The sequence below is a fragment of the Mobula hypostoma genome, chromosome 9 (assembly GCF_963921235.1).
Source record: "Mobula hypostoma chromosome 9, sMobHyp1.1, whole genome shotgun sequence".
Classification (NCBI taxonomy): Eukaryota; Metazoa; Chordata; class Chondrichthyes; order Myliobatiformes; family Myliobatidae; genus Mobula; species Mobula hypostoma.
The window spans coordinates 146,591,084-146,612,407 of NC_086105.1; the positions used below are offsets into that span (position 1 = coordinate 146,591,084).

At 41.3% G+C, this 21,324-nt stretch overlaps 1 protein-coding gene across 1 annotated transcript in view; it reads right to left on the bottom strand.

Annotated features, from left to right (window-relative positions):
• The window catches only part of lmtk2 (lemur tyrosine kinase 2), a 128,912-nt gene that overhangs the window by 91,984 nt on the left and 15,604 nt on the right, over positions 1-21,324 (bottom strand). The window contains exons 2-3 of the mRNA XM_063059371.1: positions 5,428-5,549; positions 2,675-2,828 (exon numbers count right to left, since the gene is read on the bottom strand). Of these exons, the coding sequence (XP_062915441.1) occupies positions 2,675-2,828; positions 5,428-5,549 (276 nt within the window). The remainder of the gene's footprint in view (positions 1-2,674; positions 2,829-5,427; positions 5,550-21,324) is intronic.

The window sequence follows — 21,324 nt, forward strand, 5'->3', positions numbered from 1 at the left end:
AATGCTGGAGGAACTCAGCAGGCCAGGCAGCATCTATGGAAAAGAGTAGTCAACATTTCGGGCTGAGACCCTTTAGCAGGACTGGAGGAAAAAAAAGATGAGAAGTCCGAGTTAGAAGGTAGAAGGGGAGAGAGAAACAGACACAAGGTGATAGTGAAAATGGGCGGGGAAGGGGTGAAGTAAAGAGCTGGGAAGTTGATTGGTGAGAGAGATAGAAGGCTGGGGAAGATGAATCTAATAAGAGAGGACGGAAGACCATGGGGAAAAAGAACGTGAGAGGAGCACCAGAGGGAGGTGATGGGCAAGCAATGAGATATGGTGAGAGAAGGAAAAGGAGATGGCAAGTGGTGAAGGGGCGGGGAAGAGGCATTACTGGAAGTTCGAGAAATCAGTCATCAGGTTGGAGGCTACCCAGACAGATTACAAGGTGTTGCTCCTTCAACCTGAGTGTGGCTTCATCACGACAGTAGAGGAAGCCATGGATTGACATGTCAGAATAGGAATGAAAAGTGGAATTAAAATGGGTGGCCACTGGGAGATCCCGCTTTTTCTGGCGGACAGAACGTAGGTGCTCGGTGAAACGGTCTCCCAATCTACATTGGAAAGCTAGTTTTCAGGTGCACCAGGAAACTAGGAAAACAAATAGTATGTTGGTCTTTATTACTAAAGGATTTGAATACAAGAGCAAAGATTTCTTACTGCAATTGTATATGGCCTTATATGAATCACACCTTGCGAATTTTGTATGCCCTCAATCCTTTTATTTTTTAATTTTATATTGAAATACAGCATGGAATAGGCCGGTTAGGCCGGTCAAGCCGCACCACCTAGCAATCACCCAATTTTACTGCAGCCTAAGCACAGGACGATTTACAATTACTAATTAACCTTCCAACCAGCATGTCTTTGGAGAAGACTATGGGAGGAAACTGGAGGAGCAGAAGAAACCCATGCAGTCAAGGGGAGAAAGGACAAACTACTAGCAGGTAGTGGCAGGAACTGAACCCAAGTTGCTGGTACTGTAAAGCATATTAACCACTATGCTACCGTGCTGCCTCACCCTTAAAGAATACTTGCTACAGAAGGAATTCAGTGAAGATTCATCTGACTAGTTCCTGGAAAGGCAGGTCTGTTATACGAAGATAGATAAAGCAGGCTTCACCTCAATTCTTTAGGGCGGAGAGGCGTCCTCATCAATACATATTAAATTCTTAGAGGGCCGCATAGGGTGGAATCAAAAAGGATGATTTCCCTAACACAAGAGATTCTGCAGATGCTGGAAATCTAGAGCAACACATGCAAAATGCTGGAGGAACTCTGCAGATCAGGTAACATCAATGGAAAAGAATAAACAGTTTCAGGCCGAGACCCTTCATCAGGATATCAGGATGATTTCCTTGACTTATAAATTTGACAAATTTAGGATTATTAAGGCAAGAATATGGAGTCCAGTTATTGAACAGTGAAGCATTCTTAAGAGCTGTTTCCATCATCCCTTAAAGTAATGCCTTCCAGATTTCATCCACCTTCTAGATTTAAAAAAAATCCTGATATCTCTTGCCTTTTATATTAAACCCATGCCTTCAGGTTTAAGATAACATTACTATGGGGAAAGATTTTTCACCATCAACCTCAATTTTGCATACTCAGTTCGACCCCTCTTTCCACTTAGCCTTCACTACACAAAGTAAAATAAACCCAGTCTATCAAAACTTTCCTCATAGCTCCAGCCAGACATCTTGGCAAATTGCATTAGTAATCAAATATCAAACTAATCTTTTATGCCTACTCAATGTTCATATCCTTCCATTTTCCTCACATTCATGTGCCTGTCTAAATGCCTCTCAAGTCTCTAATGTTTCTGCCTCTACCAGCACTCTAGGCAGTACATTCCAGGCACCCACCATTCTGTGCAAAAAAACTTGCGCCACACATCTCCTTTGAAATTACCCCCTCACCATTAATGCATGCCTCTGGTATTAGACATTTCAACCCAAGGAAAAAAGATACCACCTGTCTACTTTATCCATGCCTCTCAATCTTATTAACCTCTATCATATCTCCCCTCAGCTCACTTTTACTGGAACAATTATTATGGATTGGACCACAAATGTTAACCAACCTTTTGAACACCATCGTGAAGTTCTCCAAGAAAAGCATTCAGCAGCTTGATTGACCAATTCTTTAATAGAATAAACTGGAAGCCTTGTTATTAACCATTCAGATTTGAAATGGCATTGACAGATTAGGAAGTTATACAGAGCCTTCGAACCAAACCTGCTCTTGCTACCACCAGATTTTCAGGTGCATGTACTTCCAGGGCATATTTCTTTTAATCAAATTCACCAATAGAATCCCTTGTTAAAGTTTGCCCTTTCAGATCTAAGGGGCTAATTGAAACACTTGTATGAAATAACCTTATTTAATGCACACTGTGAAATAAGATCAGGATTTTCCTGGTGGATGGCTTCAGTAGATAATTTTACTGAGAAATGGAGAACCTACAGATTATAATGTCATTTAGGATTGGATTGTTTCAAATGAACATCGGGAATAAAAAGCCAAGCAATCGTATTCTATGAAATCACATTTGCCAAGTACTCTATATTTAGATCGATTTAAGTGATATAAAGTAGTAGTAAAAGGCTGTTTTGAAATGCAGAGCAGTGCACACCTTGTGTTTTTGATAAGTGAAGCTGCGTTGGAGTAGAAAACATAACATTTGGAACAGAAAGTGTATATACTTCAGCAGGCGTTGGAGGTGACGGAGTGTCTTCTGCTGGAGGTACAAAATCATTTTCTTCATCAAGATTATCATCTTCAAATTCCTGAAAGAGAAACAATAGTGGAACTCTTAACTTCATGTAAATGGGGCATTATTTGCTCTATACAAAAACCTGCTTACACTAATTCTAAAGCAACCCAGCACTTTATAAACAATCCTGGAAAGCAGCAGATCTATGCCCCACAATGTCAGCAGAACAAAAATCAGACTTCAGGAAGGGGTAGAATCAGAATCAAGTTTAGTATCACTGACATATATCGCAAAAATTGTGGATTTGCAGCAGTATGGTGTGATACATATAAATACTATAAACTACAATAATATATAACAATATTAAGTAAGTAGTGCAAAAAGAGCAATATAGAGAGGTAAACATGAGGAAATCTGCAGATGCTGGAAATTCAAGCAACACACACAAAATGCTGGTGGAACGCAGCAGGCCAGACAGCATCCATAGGAAGAAGCACAGTTGACGTTTCGGGCCGAGACCCCTCATCAGGACTAACTGAAAGAAGAAATATAGAGAGGTGGTGTTCATGAAATAGCTCATTGTTCATTCCGAAATATTGATTGTGTGTTTTCAGGCTTCTGTATCCCCTGATGGTAGTAATAAGAGAACATGGCTTGTGCGATGGCACCTTTTGGAGGCATCACCTTTTGAAGATATCCTCGATGCGGTGGAGACTAGTGCCCATGATGGAGCTGACTGAGTTTCCATCCCTCTGCAGCTTTTTCCAATCCTGTGCAGTGGCCCCTCCATTCCAGGCGGTGCTGCAACCAGTTAGAATGATCTCCCCGGTACAGCTCTAGAAATTTGCTCGTCTTTGGAGACATACAAAATCTTCTCAAAATCCTAAAATATAGCACCTTCTGGCCTTTCTTCATAATTCCATCAATATGTTAAGGCCCAGGATAGATCTTCAGAGATGTTGATGCCCAAGAACTTGAAATTTTTCACCCTTGCCACTGCTGACCCCTCGATGAGGATTGGTGTGTGTTCCCTTGACTTCCCCTTCCCGAAGTCCACAATCAGTTCCTTGGTCGTACTGATGTTGACTGCAAGGTTGTTGTTGCGACACCACCCAACCAGCTGATCGATCTCATCCTGTACAGAGCACAGACCGGTTTATATCAGCGGTGCTGAGATCATGAGCCAAAAGCTTCAAGCTCTCAGGAATGACTATCACCGAGAGCCTGTCCAAGTACAAACACGCAGACGCCATGGCCAAGAAAGTGTACTAGCTCTTTATTTCCTCAAGAGACCAGAGAAATTTAGTACGTCCCCCTTTATTTTTTTAAATCAATATACCTATCCAGACGTGACATGGCTTGGTGTGACAACTGCTATGCCCAGGGCCACGAGAAACTGCATAGAATTGGACACAGTTCAGTACATCACAGAAACCAGCCTCCCCTCCATGGTCTCTGTCTACACTTCTGACTGCCTCAGTAAAGTGTACAACATAATAGAAGACTTCACCTATCCCCAGACATTGTCTTCTCCTCCCTCATATTGGGCAGCAGGTACAAAAGCCTGAAAGAATGTACCACCAGGCTCAAGGACAGCTTCTATCCCACTGTTTTAAGACTATTGAATGATTCCCTAAAAAAATAAGATGAAAAATAAGATTTAACCTCATAATTTACCTCATTTTGATCTTGCACCTTTAATGTCTATATAATACATGCTACTACCGCAATGTGCTGATGTGGTGAAATGATCTGTATGGATGGTATCAGACCAGAAGACATGGGAGCAGTATTAGGCCATTCAGCCCATTGAGTCTGCTCTGCCATTCCATCACGGCTGATTTATCCCTCTCTACCCCATTCTCTTGCCTTCTCCCCATGATCTTTGACACCCTTATTAATCAAGAACCTATCAATCTCCACTTTAAATATACCCAAGACTTGGCCTCCACAGCTATCTGTAGCAATGAGTTTTCTCTGGCTAAAGAAATTTTTTCTCAAATGTTCTAAATGGACATTCCTCAATTCTGAGGCACTGCCCTCTGGTCGGCTTCCCCACTATAAGGAGCATCCTCTCCACATCCACTCTATCTAGGTCTTTCTGAAAGTTTTTCCACTCTACCTCAGTACATGTGACAATAATAAAAACAATTTAAACTGTATTTAATTACAACAAAAATGTATCACATGATTAATGCACATTTTTTTTTGTTTTTCATCACATTCAATTCTGCATAGTGATCATTTTAAAATACTACAACAAGAGTTGCAACGACTGAAGCCCAAACATAAACTGAGAAGAAATGTCACCCCAGGCAACCTGAAATTTGAAAAAAAAAGAGAATATTAACTGCACATAATAACATTCAATTAACAGATACAGATTCCACACCCTTCTTCTACTCCCAAAAGACTTTTAAATCAGTCAGTGTGGAATGCATGAATAAGCACTTGACAGCCTCAGGAATTTTTTTTCTTCTTGTGGCTGGTGTTCACATTTGAGAAAGAAAATCTAAACCAAGCCATGCTGTTGAATGACGCTCTTGAATCAGCCATCCGCAGTATAGGACTCTGCTCTTACTGATATATCAACAATGCAATGCAATGCAAACACAATTTAAATGTCACCATTCAATGAAAACAGAGAAATCAAGGTGCATCCTTATGCTCACCTTGAAATTTATTTCCCGGTCTTTGCAGCATGATGCACAATTCACAAGCAGGACGACGAGGACAACTAAGCAGCACCCAGAAAGTACGAGCAGTGACACGGAGACTTCAACAGTTGTTTCCCCTGGAAAATGGAATAAATCATTTGTAAACACCAGGTTTTAAAAACCCATTCCAAGAAACTACACATTGTATGGTACAAGTTCAATGGCTTAATCAAAGTTCAAAGCAAATGTATTAGCAAAGTATGCATATACTACGCCGAGATACATTTCCTTGCAGGCATTCAGTATTACAAAGAAATACAATAGAACCAAAGAAAAACTACACATAATCAGTCAGCGTGGAATGTAAAATGCTATATTGCCAGATGTAGAATGCCAGTTGAATAAATGTTAAAAAAATGTTTAAATTTACTATTGAAAATAAAGAGACTCAAGCAGTTAAGTATAATCTGCAACTCTGTAGAAAAATTGCCCATTAAGCGAACCATAAAAGAATAAGGAAATACATGCCCCAGAAGACACTATCAGCAATATTCATCCCATTAAGTAACTAGCTTCAATGTATAAAACTCCATATTCTCAGACCATCCCAAGTACTTCACAACCATTATTTTCGAAGGTCAATTATCAAGGGTAGACCCTTCTAAAACACCTTGTATCTACAATTATATTTGTTTTGAGGGTAGATTTTCTACAGCTTTCTTAATTCAATTTTTCCCAGCAATTTATTGGCCAAAATATCTCATTTTGTATACATTTCCCTTTCCCTCCAAAAATGTTCCAAGATTAAATCCAGCTTTTCACCATAAGACACAGGAGTATAATTAGGCTATTCGGCCCATCGAATGTGCTCTCCCATTCTACCATGGCTGATTTGTCATTCCTCAACCCCACTCTACTGCTTTCTCCCCGTAACCTTTGTCACCTTTACTAACAAAGATCCTAATGACCTCTGCTTTAAATATACCCAATGACTTGGCCTCCACAGCCGCATGTGGCAACATAATCCCACCCACTGGTTCAAGAGACATCGTTCTATTCTGAAGCCATACTCGCTGGTCCTAGAATCCCTACAACAGGAAAAACCCTCTGCATGTCCACTCTATCTAGGCCTTCAGGATCTCCCAGTGGCCACACATTTTAATTCCACATCCCATTCCCATTCTGACATGTCTATCCACAGCCTCCTCTACTGTAAAGATGAAGCCACACTCAGGTTGGAGGAACAACACCTTATATTTCGTCTGGGTAGCCTCCAACCTGATGGCATGAACATTGACTTCTCTAACTTCCGCTAGGCCCCACCTCCCCCTCGTACCCCATCTGTTACTCATTTTTATGCACACATTCTTTCTCTCACTCTCCTTTTTCTCCCTCTGTCCCTCTGAATATACCTCTTGCCCATCCTCTGGGTCACCCCCCCCCCGTCTTTCTTCCCAGACCTCCTGTCCCATGATCCTCTCGTATCCCCTTTTGCCTATCACCTGTCCAGCTCTCGGCTCTATCCCTCCCCCTCCTGTCTTCTCCTATCATTTTGCATCTCCCCCTCCCCCTCCAGCTTTCAAATCCCTTACTCACTCTTCCTTCAGTTAGTCCTGATGAAGGGTATCGGCCTGAAACGTCGACTGCGCCTCTTCCTATAGATGCTGCTTGGCCTGCTGCGTTCACCAGCAACTTTGATGTGTGTTGCTTTCAATATACGACAGCTTTCAATGAGAACACCCCTCATTCTTCTAAACCCCAGCAAGTACAGACCCAGAATCATTACAGCTGCAGGCTGTATGTGGGACCTCCAAAGTGGTGAGGAAAGAATTCACGACCACATCAGTCAGCTCTTCCCTGTGCTTGAGATGCCATCAGTGGCAACAGGAAAAGGAAGGACCAGCCCTGCTTCACGCCCTTCCACTTTATCTGGAACTTCAGCAGTGGTGATGGAAGATCTCATGATTGCATCAGCAAGCTCCTATGTGAGGCAGAGTGTGTCCTTCCTTTTCCAGTGGACACCGATGTTTTTCCACAGTTCAGGGTCTGGGTCAGGGTCATGGTCAACGTAAAGGTCAGGGTAAGGAGTTGAACTTTGGATCAGCGACAAAGGCTTAGGGTTAGCAATGAGGAATTAGGGTACGAGTCAGGATTTAAAGTTAGGAACAAGTTACTTTTACAGGTTTTGCTATATGTCAGGAACATCAAGGTTAGGAATGACGATTAGTTTTATAAGTTAGGCTTTGTTTAGGGTCAGGTTTCATGTTTAGGGATTGGGGTAATGGTTATGGGGTAGGAATTTAGTCATAGTCATACTTTATTAATCCCCGGGGGAAATTGGTTTTCATGAGACAACCTGACATTTGGATCAGTAATAGGAATTAGGGTTCGTGTTTTAGTTTGTTGTTTGGGTCAGGGTTTAGGGTTCAGGTTTGGGTCAGGGACAGGGTTTGGGATTAGACTCGTCTTCCCCATCCTGCTGAATTTATCCTTTTGTGTGTAAAGTCTGGTATCAGGTTGTCTGTTGAACAGTCTGGTCCTTTGCAACTTGACTGTGTTGCAGATGTGTTCCCACATGGCACTGATGACCCTTCAAGAAATGCTTAGTTTTTTTGTAAAAGTAATTTGAAAAATCCTGTAGATGAGAAATATACTTCAGAATTGTCCGTCACTCATTTACTTTCTCACATGCCCCCCCTCCTTCTCTGTGTCCTCTCATCTGTCCCCTGCCTCCCACTGCCTGTGATCCGGGCCCCCCTCTCTCTCCCCTTTTGAGGTGGTCCTTCCCATTGGTTGTTGCTCTCAAACTCGTGTTTTCTATCTTGTGAGGAGCTGCTCTCCACCCTTGGGTCTTGAGGTCACACCACCGGGTACGAGGCCATTATGACACTGCCTGGTCTCGCCCAGGTATCAACTGTTGCCATTTTGTGGCAGCAGCCCTCCGTGGTTACCTGATATCCCTTGTTGCCCCGTTAATCTTTACTGGGAGTCTGTCAGCACGTCTGTGTGAGCACTTTGCTCACCCCTCATTTTGCCCTGAGCCTGTCCCCTTGCCCCTTCACAGTCAAGAGATGGATGTATCATCGTGAATTATATATTTACTTTGGTGTAAGAGAGTTATTCCACCATTCCCTTTAAATTGGTGGATTACCAGCCTGAAAAGGCTGGATCTTCTTAAGTCAAGATAAGTGACAGGACCACCATGAGGTCAAGTTGGAGGCTGTGACCTCAAGCTCGTGTGTTCTATGTGGCACACAGAGTCATAAGGATGGAGCTTCCCACCATCCAAGAACTACTAGACAAACCAAGAGTATGGATCTTCCCAAGAGAACCTCTATCCCTCTACGCTATGCCACTCAATCAGATCGCAGCCATTCCTCAGGCAGTGGATTACGGCACTGTGAGTAGGTGACACCTTCTCCCATAGAGGCTGCCTTCTGGAAGGATTCCAAACTCCTTTAAGCCTTGAAGAGACTGGAGATGATGAAGAAAAAAAAAACACTTGGACATTGTGGCAGCACCCAGCGATGGGGATCATGTGTCCCCCACCCCCCCTCCCCTCCCAACAATGCCAGCTGCAGCCCATGTGTTTGCTGAAAGAGAACTGGTAACCATGGAGGTATGCTGTATGCTGCCCTGCTGGCGAATTTCAGGGAGAGCAACTCAGGCTGCCAAAGGAACCTGCAGACCCCCTGCTCCAGTAAAATAGGAAAGGTGAGGTGGAACCAGATCTTCCTCTCTCAGCGGCCACCAATGGCCTCACAAGCAGCGTTGAAGAGCTGACTGATGCTGTCACCATTTGATGAAGCCAAAGATTCCAATCTGGACACTCGGCCCAGAAGCTTCAGATAACTTGGAGACAAGGAAGACTTGTTGCGTGCACCGCTGTTGGTGGACAACAGGGAAGATGGCAGTCTGCCCTTAGCTGAGTTGAGGGCACTTCTGTTGAGTGCCAAGTCCCCTGACGGAGACCCAGAGCCCACCCTGGAAGGACAGCGGCACCAAATAGATCTTGTGTCCCTCTCAGATGCAGAGGGTGAATCCGTTTCTACCACCTCCCCATGCCAGGCTGAGGGAATGCATCAAAAACTTCTGGTAAGATAGCAGCACATTCAGATGCAATGGCCTCTTGGGGATCAATCAAAGGTGCATTTTTCTTTGTTAAATGTGTTATTTACAATCACAAAGCGGTGCTGGCCATCAAGAGCTACAAGTGCTCTGGGTCTACCTTACCAGTGAGCTGCTCGTTGATCAGTGGAGCCGGCCTGTTAGTCAAAGGCTTCAGAGTTGGTGTGCAGGTAACCATGGGTGATTGTCTTGGACGTTTCTCCTGTAATCACAAGACCCTGCTGGACATTGATAATCTAAGATGCCGCAGGCCTGTTTCCTTTGCTTGCTGACTTGACAGGCAGTGTGGGAGCTACGTAACATAGCAAAGACTAGGCCTCAAGCCACAGGCTTGCCTACAGCTGCAGTCCAGGAGAGAGAGACACCGGAGGCGGTGTAGAGTGACATCCAAGCTCAGTTGGGGCTGGCTTCTCCCACCGGTCCTGCCCTCCAATGTTCAATCAGTGGAATGACAGGATGGAATGCAGTGGCTGCGCACTGCTGGGAATCCATATAGTCAATATATGGGACATGTCAACTCAGGGTCTTGGACTACATATGTGCTTTTTCTTCGTGAATTTTTTTTGCTCGTTATTTTGAATGTGCTGCGTATGTTTTGCACCTTGGCCACAGAGGGACGCTGTTTCGTTTGGGTGTATTCATGTATGGATGAATGATAATTAGGTTGAATTTGATTTGCAAGGGTAGTTGGCACCTTACGCAGGAGACTGTCCTAACTTAAGTCCCTCTCCCAACTTCCTCTGCAAACAGAAATCATGCTTTCTCACTAATTGAAGGAGGGGCAAGGCCAAGAGCAATACTTCAGCCACCTTGGCATTCTTTCCATGTAGTTCAGTGTGTGTTAAAACCTGGAAGACAGGTGTCCCGAAGACATCATGCCATCGGCTGTTGAAGGACTAACAGGTTTCTGAGACTTGAAACTTTACAGAAATGCCCAACTGTAAATCATTCTGCTGTAAATAATCTGTATACTAAATAATTTCAATTGGTAAAGTAATTTCTCTTTTGATGAATGGACGAACAGTTTATTAGTGTTGTTTAATTGTACTAAGATACAATAAAAATCTTAGCCTTGTATGCTTACCAGACAGATCATTCCCCACACAAGTACATCAAGGCATAACAGGAAAACAAAATGCAGAATATAGTTACAGGGAAAGAGCACTGCAGATTGACAAAGTGCAAAGGCTATGTGATGGTAGGTTGTGAGATCAAAATTCATCTTTCAGTGAATGACAGGTCCATTCAAGAGTCTGATGTCAGTGGGATAGAAGCTATCCTTGAGTCTGGTGACTACATAATTTCAAATGATATAACTATACTAAATAACTTTAATATACACATTGAATGTATTCAGCTATTAGAGTTAGAGAATATGATAGTCTTCATCTATTATTGTAGGCAACTCCAATAACATCCTGAATCTTGGCAAGTTCTAGGGACTGGTTTCCAAGGTTTTACCGAGTTTGATGTTAGGCCTACTAGGTCTTAAAGCTCCTTTGTATGATTAAAAGCTTGTACCATATTATTCAAAAATGCAATAGGCTAAAAAAATGTTATAAGACACTTCAGCTTTAAGACAAGCAATAAAGGAAAAACCATTCCTCTCTCAGCTTTATAATAACAATTAATAAATAATAAAGAGAGAGGGTTTTAACATTTTGCAGAAGTATGTACATTAATGCTTATACATGGTGGTCAACAAATCTCTCCACACTTTTACAAGTGGGATTGAGGGGGAAATGTTGAAATCCAATTCAAACATCACTTTGGGAAATGGTAATTCCCCAACTGCCCACCCCAAAGTTCCACATCTTTTATAATTTCTCCCAATTTTATATGAAACAACTGAAGTAAACAGTAAAAGTAGCCATTTGGCCCTTCAAAGCTACACTACCATTTATCAAGTCCATGGCTAATTTTGCCACTCAATGCCTTTCTCTAGCCCACATCTCTTTATTCCCTTAACATTCCATCAATCCCCATTTTGAATGAAATCAGTGCCTCAAGTTCCACAGCCCTCCATGTATAGAATTTCAAAGATTATGAGTGAATATCTAACAGAAGAACCTTCTGAGATCTCCATTTCTCTAAATGCAAGAGAATACAGATCTATTGGATTCGTTTTGTCCTGGGACAGCATATCCGCTTTCCCTAGAGCCAGGCCATCTTCAATGCATTCCTAATGGCAAGTATATATTTAGGGAAGAGGGTGATAAAACAGTAAACAATAAGGCAGATGTATTTTCATCAATAGTTATGTTCATATTAATGAGGTACATTGTGCCCCAAACACTGATCCATGGAGTACCTTGTTATTCATAGACAGCCTGAGAAAAGAAATCCTGTGGATTCGCTGGCCAGAAGTCATCAGCACCACCAATCTATGGCAGAAAACACACCAGCTACCACAAGAATAATTAAGGAAAAGAAGATGGGGATAGTAGGCCTAGTACCATTACCACCAGGCAAGCGTTAACATGAATCCCCAGGGAAAGTGAAGAGAGGCCAGCCAAAGAACACCTGTCAATGTGGTCTTGAAGCAAACACCAGGAAGATGGGGACAACTTGAAAGACTGACCAAAGACAGAGGACTCTGACGAGCTGCTGTCAAGCAGCTTATGCTCCAGCAAGGATGATGGGCTTAACTAACTATCTGAGGGGAAGGTTGCTTTATTCACAGTTTACCTTCTAGCTGATGATGAGTTCTCAAGCCATATCAGTATATTATACCCAATTCTTGTTGACTAACACCTGCATAAGACCTTATTGGAAACCTCTCAGTCCAAATACACCATATTCATTGGTACCCCCTTTACCTAAAGTCCAGTAGATTAATCAAGCAGAAGTTTCATTTCATGAATCCTAATCTTCTGTAAATAAACTTTTTCTAGTGATCAAAGTGTTAAGTACCTCATACTGTACCTGAACTGACAGAACCTTTCAATTCTTAATTGTGAATGAGTCATTTTGAATCACCCAAATCATTTCAATAAAATAAAACTATTCACCCACATTATTCATGTCTAGCAAAAAAAATGTTTAACTAAATGCAGATCCTCCAATTGCAATTCTGATCCAAAACTAAACGGTTCTTAACTTTTATTGCCTACCTGTACAATATTCACTGTGCAAAGTTACAAAGCAGAAACACAAAAAAAATGCAAAAAGCTGCACAAGAGTTCACAGTACATTCAAATCTGGCTTATTCCACCACAAAACTACTCATAGCATGCATGTTCCTCCCACTTCACATTAGTCTCTACACCCTGACACAAATGTTGAAAGGCTGAGCCTGATACCAAACACTGAATGTTTTACATTTATGAACATTAACAAAGTTTGAGATGTGAGGAAAAGAAAGGATAAAAAAAATACAGATGCTAGATATCAAAGGAAAACAAAACATTGGAAGTACTTGAGCAAAGCACTTCGAACTTTGAACAAAATACTGGAAAAACTCAGCAAATCAGGAAGCATCAATGGAGGAAATAAACAGTCAACATTTCAGACCAGGACCCTTCTTCAGGACTGTTTAGGAAGGAGGCAAAAGCCGGAATAAGAGAGTGGGGATAAGGAGGAGTACAAGCTAGAAGATGACAGGTGAAACTAGGTGAGCGGGAAGGTATGTGGCTGGGGGAGGGGGGATGAAGTGAGAAGCTGAGAGGGGAAAGTTGGAAGAGATAAATAACCAAAGAAACCTGATAGGATATTGGGCCATGGAATAAAAAGGGAATGAGAAAGGCATCAGAGGGAGGTGATGGGCAGGTGAGAAGAGATGAGAGGGGAAACAGAATGAGGAATGAAAGAGGAAAGAAGGGGAAGGGGGGAGAAACTACCAGAAGTTAGAGAAATTGATGTTCATGCCATTAGATTGGTGGTTACCCAGACAGAATATGAAGTGTTGCTCATCCAATCTGAGACAGGCATTATTATGACAGTAGAGGCAGTCATGGACCAACATGTCGGAATGGAAATGGGAAGTCAAATTAAAATGGGCGGCCATTGGGAAATCTCACCTATTGTGGAGGACAAAGCAACCATTGTGCAACAAATGCTCAGCATGTCAGGCAGTATCTGTGGAGAGATTTATGACCCCAACAACTAGTTTTCTGTAGCAGTTAAGATGGGGGAGGAGTAGCTAAATCAAAGGGAATATATTTGATACTGCAAGACCATATGGTTTAATGGGGACAGTACAAGTAACAGTCAGAAACCCATTATGCTTCTTTGTCTGTGCAACATATAGTTAACATTGAGTCCCAGGGACACGTACTATACCAATGAAGTAAGAAAAAAGGGTGGCAAAATAACGACAGGCAGAAATGTGTCATCACGATATAGACAAGGGTTACCTAAAGTTCAAGAACCTGATAGACAAAAATTAGCTTTATTTGTCACATATACATCAAAACATGTCATTTGTGTGAAATGTGTCACTTGTGTTAACAACCAACACACTTGAGCATATGCTGAGGACAGCCCAGAAGTGTCGCCGCGCTTCAGGTGCCAATGCAACATGCCCACTACTTTAATAACCAGTGCTCCCAGGGGAAACACATGCGATCATGAGAACATACAAACCCTTACAATGAGTGGCAGGAATTGAACCCTAACTGCTAGCGCTGACTGTGTGCTTCAGTGTTGCTCACTACCAAAAAAAATCAGAAACTTCAGCTGGAAGGATTCTACCATTTTCTACCTCATTCTTCACAAAATCCACCTACCCTCTCGAGTGCCTTAAAAAAAAAGTCGATTCAGGTTAATTGGTCCGTCGGTAATCGGGACACTATACCACTTAATTGGGACAGCAGACTGTTGCCAAACAATTTCTAACTCGTGTTGATGATGTGTACCTACATTGCTGTTAGACACTACACTGTGTTTCAAGTGAACAGTTTTTAAAATAGCATGTTTCATGTATTTGTATTCAAAAAGCAGTGACACATGTCACTGAGAGTTGGTGAAAAATAAGCAGAAGGACAATCCAAAACTGTTTTGCTCACTGCGGCTTCAAGAATTCAAGTTGGAGATGCTAGAAACAGCAGGGAGTGAAAATGAAACGATTTCACAACTTCCAACAAGTTAGGAACTATTTCATGAAACTTCTGCTAACTGGGGCAGCCGCTTAACTGGGCCAAAATGTACACCAATCAACCAGAATCCACTGTATCTAATGAGAAGTATCACCTTATCAATGAACAAGTTCATAAGATGAGTGTTTCAAAGGCAGCTGTAAGAGTCTACAGAGAGCAATGTTCTACACTGAAGATAATGGAGAACATCTAAGCTATATTTTCACCTGTGACGCCATTTTGACAACTTTGAAGTAACAGTTATGGTACAATCACCTGCTGGAAATGTCTGAACCGCGCTGTAATTTATAATACCCAGATGGTGTAATGAGTGTATTACATGTAAAAGTTGCCTTAACTTTACTTTGTAATGGAACAGAAATCATCCTGAACAACATATTAGTGATCAACTATAATGTGCATAAAAAACAAATGGACCAAATCAGATTCTTATCTGTGTTTCAATATCATACTATCCATACCTCTCTTCAGACTGACCAAAGCTTCCAAGATGGTTTGGAACCATACCATATAATACCGTTAAAAACTTCACACTAACTATCTGAATTTTAAAAAGACATTATTTAATGCATGCCTCCGCTGCAATATCTCAGTGGTTTATTGGAAGGAAGTCAAAAAGCATCCTCCCATCTCCAAATCTTTGGGCAAGGCACTCAAAACAGCTAAAAAATAAAGTGGAACTCCAAAGGTTCTTAGTTGCCTTTTGGACACTAAGGAATTATTTTCATTTAATCAATCAAATGAAAAAAAAACAACTGCGTGAATGTATGGCATGCACTGAAAAAAATTAGTTTCATTGCAATTTGAGGTACTTGAGTGTTTTCAAATTTTAATTGTTTCATACAACAGACTAATTTTCCCTCTGAGACTATGCTGGCACTCAAGAGTAATCCCATTCCCCAAGTTGTTTTCACTGTAATCTATTCTTCCTTGTATACCTATGCATTTACCCCAATTCTCCTACCACCCATCTACGCCAGTCACACTGTGCACTACAATGCCAAGAACCTGTCGACAACTCCTACCCTTCCTGCTGCTTCATGCAGAACCTGGCATGCACACTTGCTCTCCACAAAGAAACACCCATGTAGCATTAGAGACAGCACAGTTTTGTGACAATTTCTCAATGCAATAACATTGTCGGTAGGGCATCTTTCTGATCCCCTTTACCTGTCCCTGTTCCTAAGAATACTACTTTATAAGAACCAGCCTCCAACAAGTCTCTCCACCTCTGCAAGAAATCAATCTAAAACCTTTCAAAGTTCAAAGTAAACTTATTATCAAAGTACGTATTTGTCGCCTTGAAATTCTTTTTTTTCAGGCATTCTCAGTTTAACAGACAAAATACAAAAGAATCAATAAAAACTACACATACAAACTGACAAACAACTAATGTGAAAAAAGAAAACAAACCGCGCAAATAAATAGATAATACTCAGAACATGACATGTAGAGATGCTGAAAGTGAGTCCATAGGTTATGGAATCTGTTCAAGGTTGAGATGAGTGAAGTTATTCACATCGATTCAGGAGCCTGATGGTTGAAGGGTAATAACTGTTCCTGAACCTGGTAGTGTGAAACCTAAGGCTCTTATATCTCCTCCTAGATAGCAGCAGTGATGAGAGCACTTTGGCCATGCTGGTTGAGGGAGTGGTGGGGTTCTTTGATGAGATATTATGCTTTCCACTGCCACTGAATCTTTCTAGCACTGTAGACTCCAAACTGTTTCCTGACAAGTGCCCTAGTGCAGCCAGGAACTAAAGCTAACTTAATCCAAATAGTTGCTTGCGTCCAGCATGGATAAAGTGGCCAAGATGCCACATGTGCTGCAATTTCTGGGTGGGTCTCGTCCGTCCTTCTAGTTGGCTGGATTCAGTTACAGTCATGACAGAGGGAATTATAAATGGGAGTTAGATGAGCAACCAGCCTGAAGTGCTAGTGATCTAATAACTCAGCTTTTTCAAAACCATGTAAGGAGAGCTAAAGTCAAACTGCCGTGCCACTCTCCATGATCAATCTGACACCTCACCTTCCTACACCTCCTCCCTCACTACTATTCAGGGCCTCAAACAGTCCTTCCAGGTGAGGTGACACTTCACATGTGAGTCTTTTGGGGTCATATACTGTGCACGGTGCTCCCTGTGTGGCCTCTTGTATACTGGTGAGACCCAACGTAGATTGGGAGACCGCTTCGCCGAGCATCTATGCTCCATCCGGCAGAACAAGCAGGACCTCCCAGTGACCACCCATTTTAATTCCACCTCCCATTCCCATTCTGATATGTTCATCCATGGCCTCCTCCACTGTCGGCATAAAGCCACACTTAGGTAGGAGAAACAACACCTTATATTCCATTTAGGTAGCCTCCAAACCTAATGGCATGAACAGTAATGCCTTCCACCCCCCCCCCACCATTTCCCATCCCTTTGTTCCTCTCTCATGTTATCTCCTTGCCCGCCCGTCGCTTCCCTCTGGTGCTCCTCCCCCTTTCTTCCATGGTCTTCTGTCTCTTTTACCAATTTTTTATTATTAAGTGCAATCGTGAACAATAGCCAGATCAGAAATGCTGATCAAGTCAGCTAGTTCCCAAAGAGAACTCTGATAGGCCTATCAGATGGTTCACTGCTGCTCAGCGATAATAGGCACAAGGGTCGCTAGCCCCTGTACCCCAGAAACACACCTGAACAGTGCGGCAGGAGGTATGTGCTACGCATGACCTGATCTGAAAACATCATGTTGACTCATAACAGATTGTGTTCACAGTGGAACAGCTTAGTCAAGGATGGGGTGATCAGCACAGATGGACAAATTATACATCCACTACCCCGGCTCTTTGCTTCCCTGGCACAGATGGACAAATTATACCTCCACTACCCCAGCTCTTTGCTTAATCCCTCCCCCTCCAAGTTTCACCTATTATCTGGTGTTTTTCTCTCCTTTCCCCCCCCCCCCGCCACCTTTCAAATCTACCCCTCAGCTTTTTCTCTCCTGTCTTGCCGAAGGATTCCGGCCTGAAACATTGACTGTACTTTTTTCCATAAATGCTGCCTGACCTGTTGAGTTCCTCCAGCATTTTATGTATGCTCCTCACGTTCCTTTACTGTGGCAACCAGAACGGAAACAATATTCCAAATCTGCCTTAAAGTTTTATACAATACCTCTCAATTTTATTTTATAGCTACTCAATACCTGATCAATGAGGTATGCTATATGGCTGCTTTACCACTGCTATTGCCACTTTAGAGGGTGATGAACTTCACTCCTTTCCACTCTCTCTCTCTCCATTGAGATAATAATCCAACTTTTTAAATTTCTCTTATCAAACTGCAGGAGTTCACACCTCCCCACATATAACACCATTTGCCAAGCTTTCACCTAATCCCTCAAATCCATATCCCATTGCAGAATCAATTGGAATTAAACATCCACCTGGTGTGATTACAGTTGCCAGCTATTCACTTACTTGCAGAAAGAGATAACTTAATTTTCATGACAGTATTAGCTCTTCATTCACACAAAACTTAAACTATAATAACCAACGTCTGCAGAATATACCCATGGATGTCCTCATTTTATGTATTAAAAATAATTTTCAATACGAACAACAAGCTCAAACAAATCACTAACCATGTGGTATCAATTCAGGAATAGCTTACTCATAGCTTTGGGCCTAACTACACCGTTTTATTAAAGGCCTTTTCTTAAAGGACTTAGCTCATCTCAATAGGCCAACATCCAATCCAATGCCTCAAACCCTTTGATAGCTGCTCTCTGCATGTCAGAACTGCTATTCTCGGGAAGTATACACAGGTAATCAAAAGTTCAAAGTAAATTTATTATCAAAGTACACATACCACCCCGAGATTCATTTTCCTGCAGGCTTCACAGTAAATACAAAGAAACACAAATAGAATCAAAGAAGAGACTCCACCGAAGACTGACAAGCACTGTGCAAAAGACAAAAAATTGTGCAAATACAAAAAAAAAGAAACATAAATAAATAATCTTAAGGACTTGAGTTGCAGAATCGTTGAAAGCAAATCCATAGATTGCAGAATCAGTTTAGTGCTGAGGTGAGTGAAGTTATTGATACTAGTTCAGGAACCTGGTGGTTAAAGGATAATAACTATTCCTGAACCTGTGGGTGTGGGCCATAAGCTTCTATATCTCTTTCCTGATGGCAGCAGCAAGAGCATGCCCTAGATGGTTGGGATCCTTGATGATGGATGCATCTGTAAATGTGCTCAAAGGTGGGGAGAGCTTTATCTATGATGGAACTAAGACAACAAAGAATGATAGTCTTGTGCCTCCCCCCCCACCCCCACTTTGCCTCTAATCAACCAACAGTACTTAACAAATCAGTAATTTAAAATCAGTTTAGATGATGCTAGCATTGATGATCAATTTGAGTAATGGATGATATAGAATGGCATTTTAATTACAACTTCAATTCCTTTGTTGAAAGCTGTACATCTCTTGTTACATACAAAAGGGCAAGAAAATACTAAAGCTCAACAAGTTTGTCCACACACATTCCACGTACACTAATAATCTACCTGAAAAATCATGATATCATCTGGCATATGGGAAGCAATTCCACGCCCAATGCAGCTGTAATCCAGTTCAAAGTAAATTTATTATCACCCTGAGACTCATTTTCTTGCAGGCATTTAGAAGTTTTGTATGTAGCCCGCAGAGCATCACCATGATTCACCAGCACCATCTTGCCTTATTATCATCTTTCTCATCAAGTATTAAATAGCTTCATTAAAGAAATTAAACCCTAAATACAATTCTGCTTCAAGTGTTATAAGCATGCCACACATCTCTTCTCTACATATTTCAATTGTGCCAACTAAAATTTTAACTCCAGACTAGAACTGGGGAAATCTACTTCTCCAACAAATATTTTCACAAAATGTATCAAAATCCCCTTGGCAATTCACTTATTCCTTTCAACTTGACAGCAAGTAAAGCTTTTTATTAAAATGTTATTTCAATAAATTATAATGTTAATACCTTATTAAATTTAGATTACTCTTCACTAAAACAATTTCACCTTTAGCTTAATAAAATGTCAAATATTATATCAATACACATTGCTTTTGCCCTTCAGAAACAAAGGTGTGATTTGACAAACAACTTGTATGTACGGTAATTTTAATCTCATCACTGATGATCCTTAGAGGCTTAAAAGCAGGAGAAGCCATACAGCTCAGTCAACCAAAAACAAAGCCAAGGACCAGAAATAGCGTTTGTATTCAAAACATAGAAAAATACAAACAGAGCACATATTGCTGTGAAGGAAAAAGCCACGCAGCTCATTAGAACCCATATTTAACTCAAGTCAACCCAAACTTACAATTCTTGAAGACAACTATATAGCTTTATTCAAAGGACAGAGGACAGACCCAAAAGAAAGGAAGGAAAATAGGGATTTAAAAATTTGTAGCTGCAATAGGTCAGTCTGCATTATAATGACAGGCAAGAGACCAAGCATGTTAGAACACAATCAGAAAGTGAATGGAAGTTAGATCACAGGATTGTTATTTCCTAATTATTTTTTTCTAACACGTGGCAAAAGCTATTTCAGTAGTTAGGATCAGGGAAGGTTGGTGTTAGTCAATGTAATGACAGTGGAAATAGGTAATTTTAGCAACGCCCTATCAAAATGTGAATTACATCCTTCTTAAAATTGTTCAAATATGGTAAGAAAAATTATTCTCCTTCGCTCTGTAAGTTTCAATCCCTTGCTGCACGGTTAAACAGTATAATTAAAATCAGAGAGTTTGCTGATTGGATTTCCAAAGTTCTATTTCTCAGAAGAAAATAACTGAACAGTGGTGTGAACGGACTAATTCAGGTCTGAACAGAATGGAACCAAATAAATAATGACACCTTTAAAAAAATATATTACAGTGTTAGATTTTGTTCAAGTTTTAGTTGTAATAACTTAATTCCAAAGATCAATGAAAACCACAGTAGAATACAGTTTATGAAAATCAAACTTATCAAAGCTGTAATTTAGACATTTCCTTAATTCAAATATTGCTTATGAATCACTTAAGATTTACACAATTAAAATCCACACTGTGGGCATTGACAAACCATCTTTCTTTTAGACTGTTAAGACTGGAAAGCTAGTTGTACGAAGGTTTTGTAGGACGAAATCTGTTATACTAGTAATTTTATGCAGACCATTCATAATGCTAGAATACAGCATGGGTAACATTAACTATCTTCCCAGGTTTCAAGATCATCTCTGGTTGAATATTTTCACATAGAAGCATGTAAGACCATAAGAAAAAACAAAAGAAAATCTGCAGATGCTGGAAATCCAAGCAACATACACAAAATGCTAGAGAACTTCAGCAGGCGGCATCTATGGAAAAGAATAAAGTCAATGTTTCGGGCCAAGACCCTTCATCAGGACTAGAAAAAAAAAGATGAGTCAGAATAAGGCAGAGGGAGGTGAGGAAGAAACTCAAGGTCATGGGTGAAACGGGGGGGGTGAAGTAGAGAGCTGGGGAGTTGATTGCTGAAAGAGATACAGTGCTGGAGAAGAGGGGATCCGAAGGGAGAGGTCAGAAGGCCATGGAAGAAAGAAAAGGGAGAGAATCAATGGAGGGAAGTGATGGGCAGGTAAGGAGATAAGGTGAGAGAGGGAAATGAGAATGGGAATGGAGAA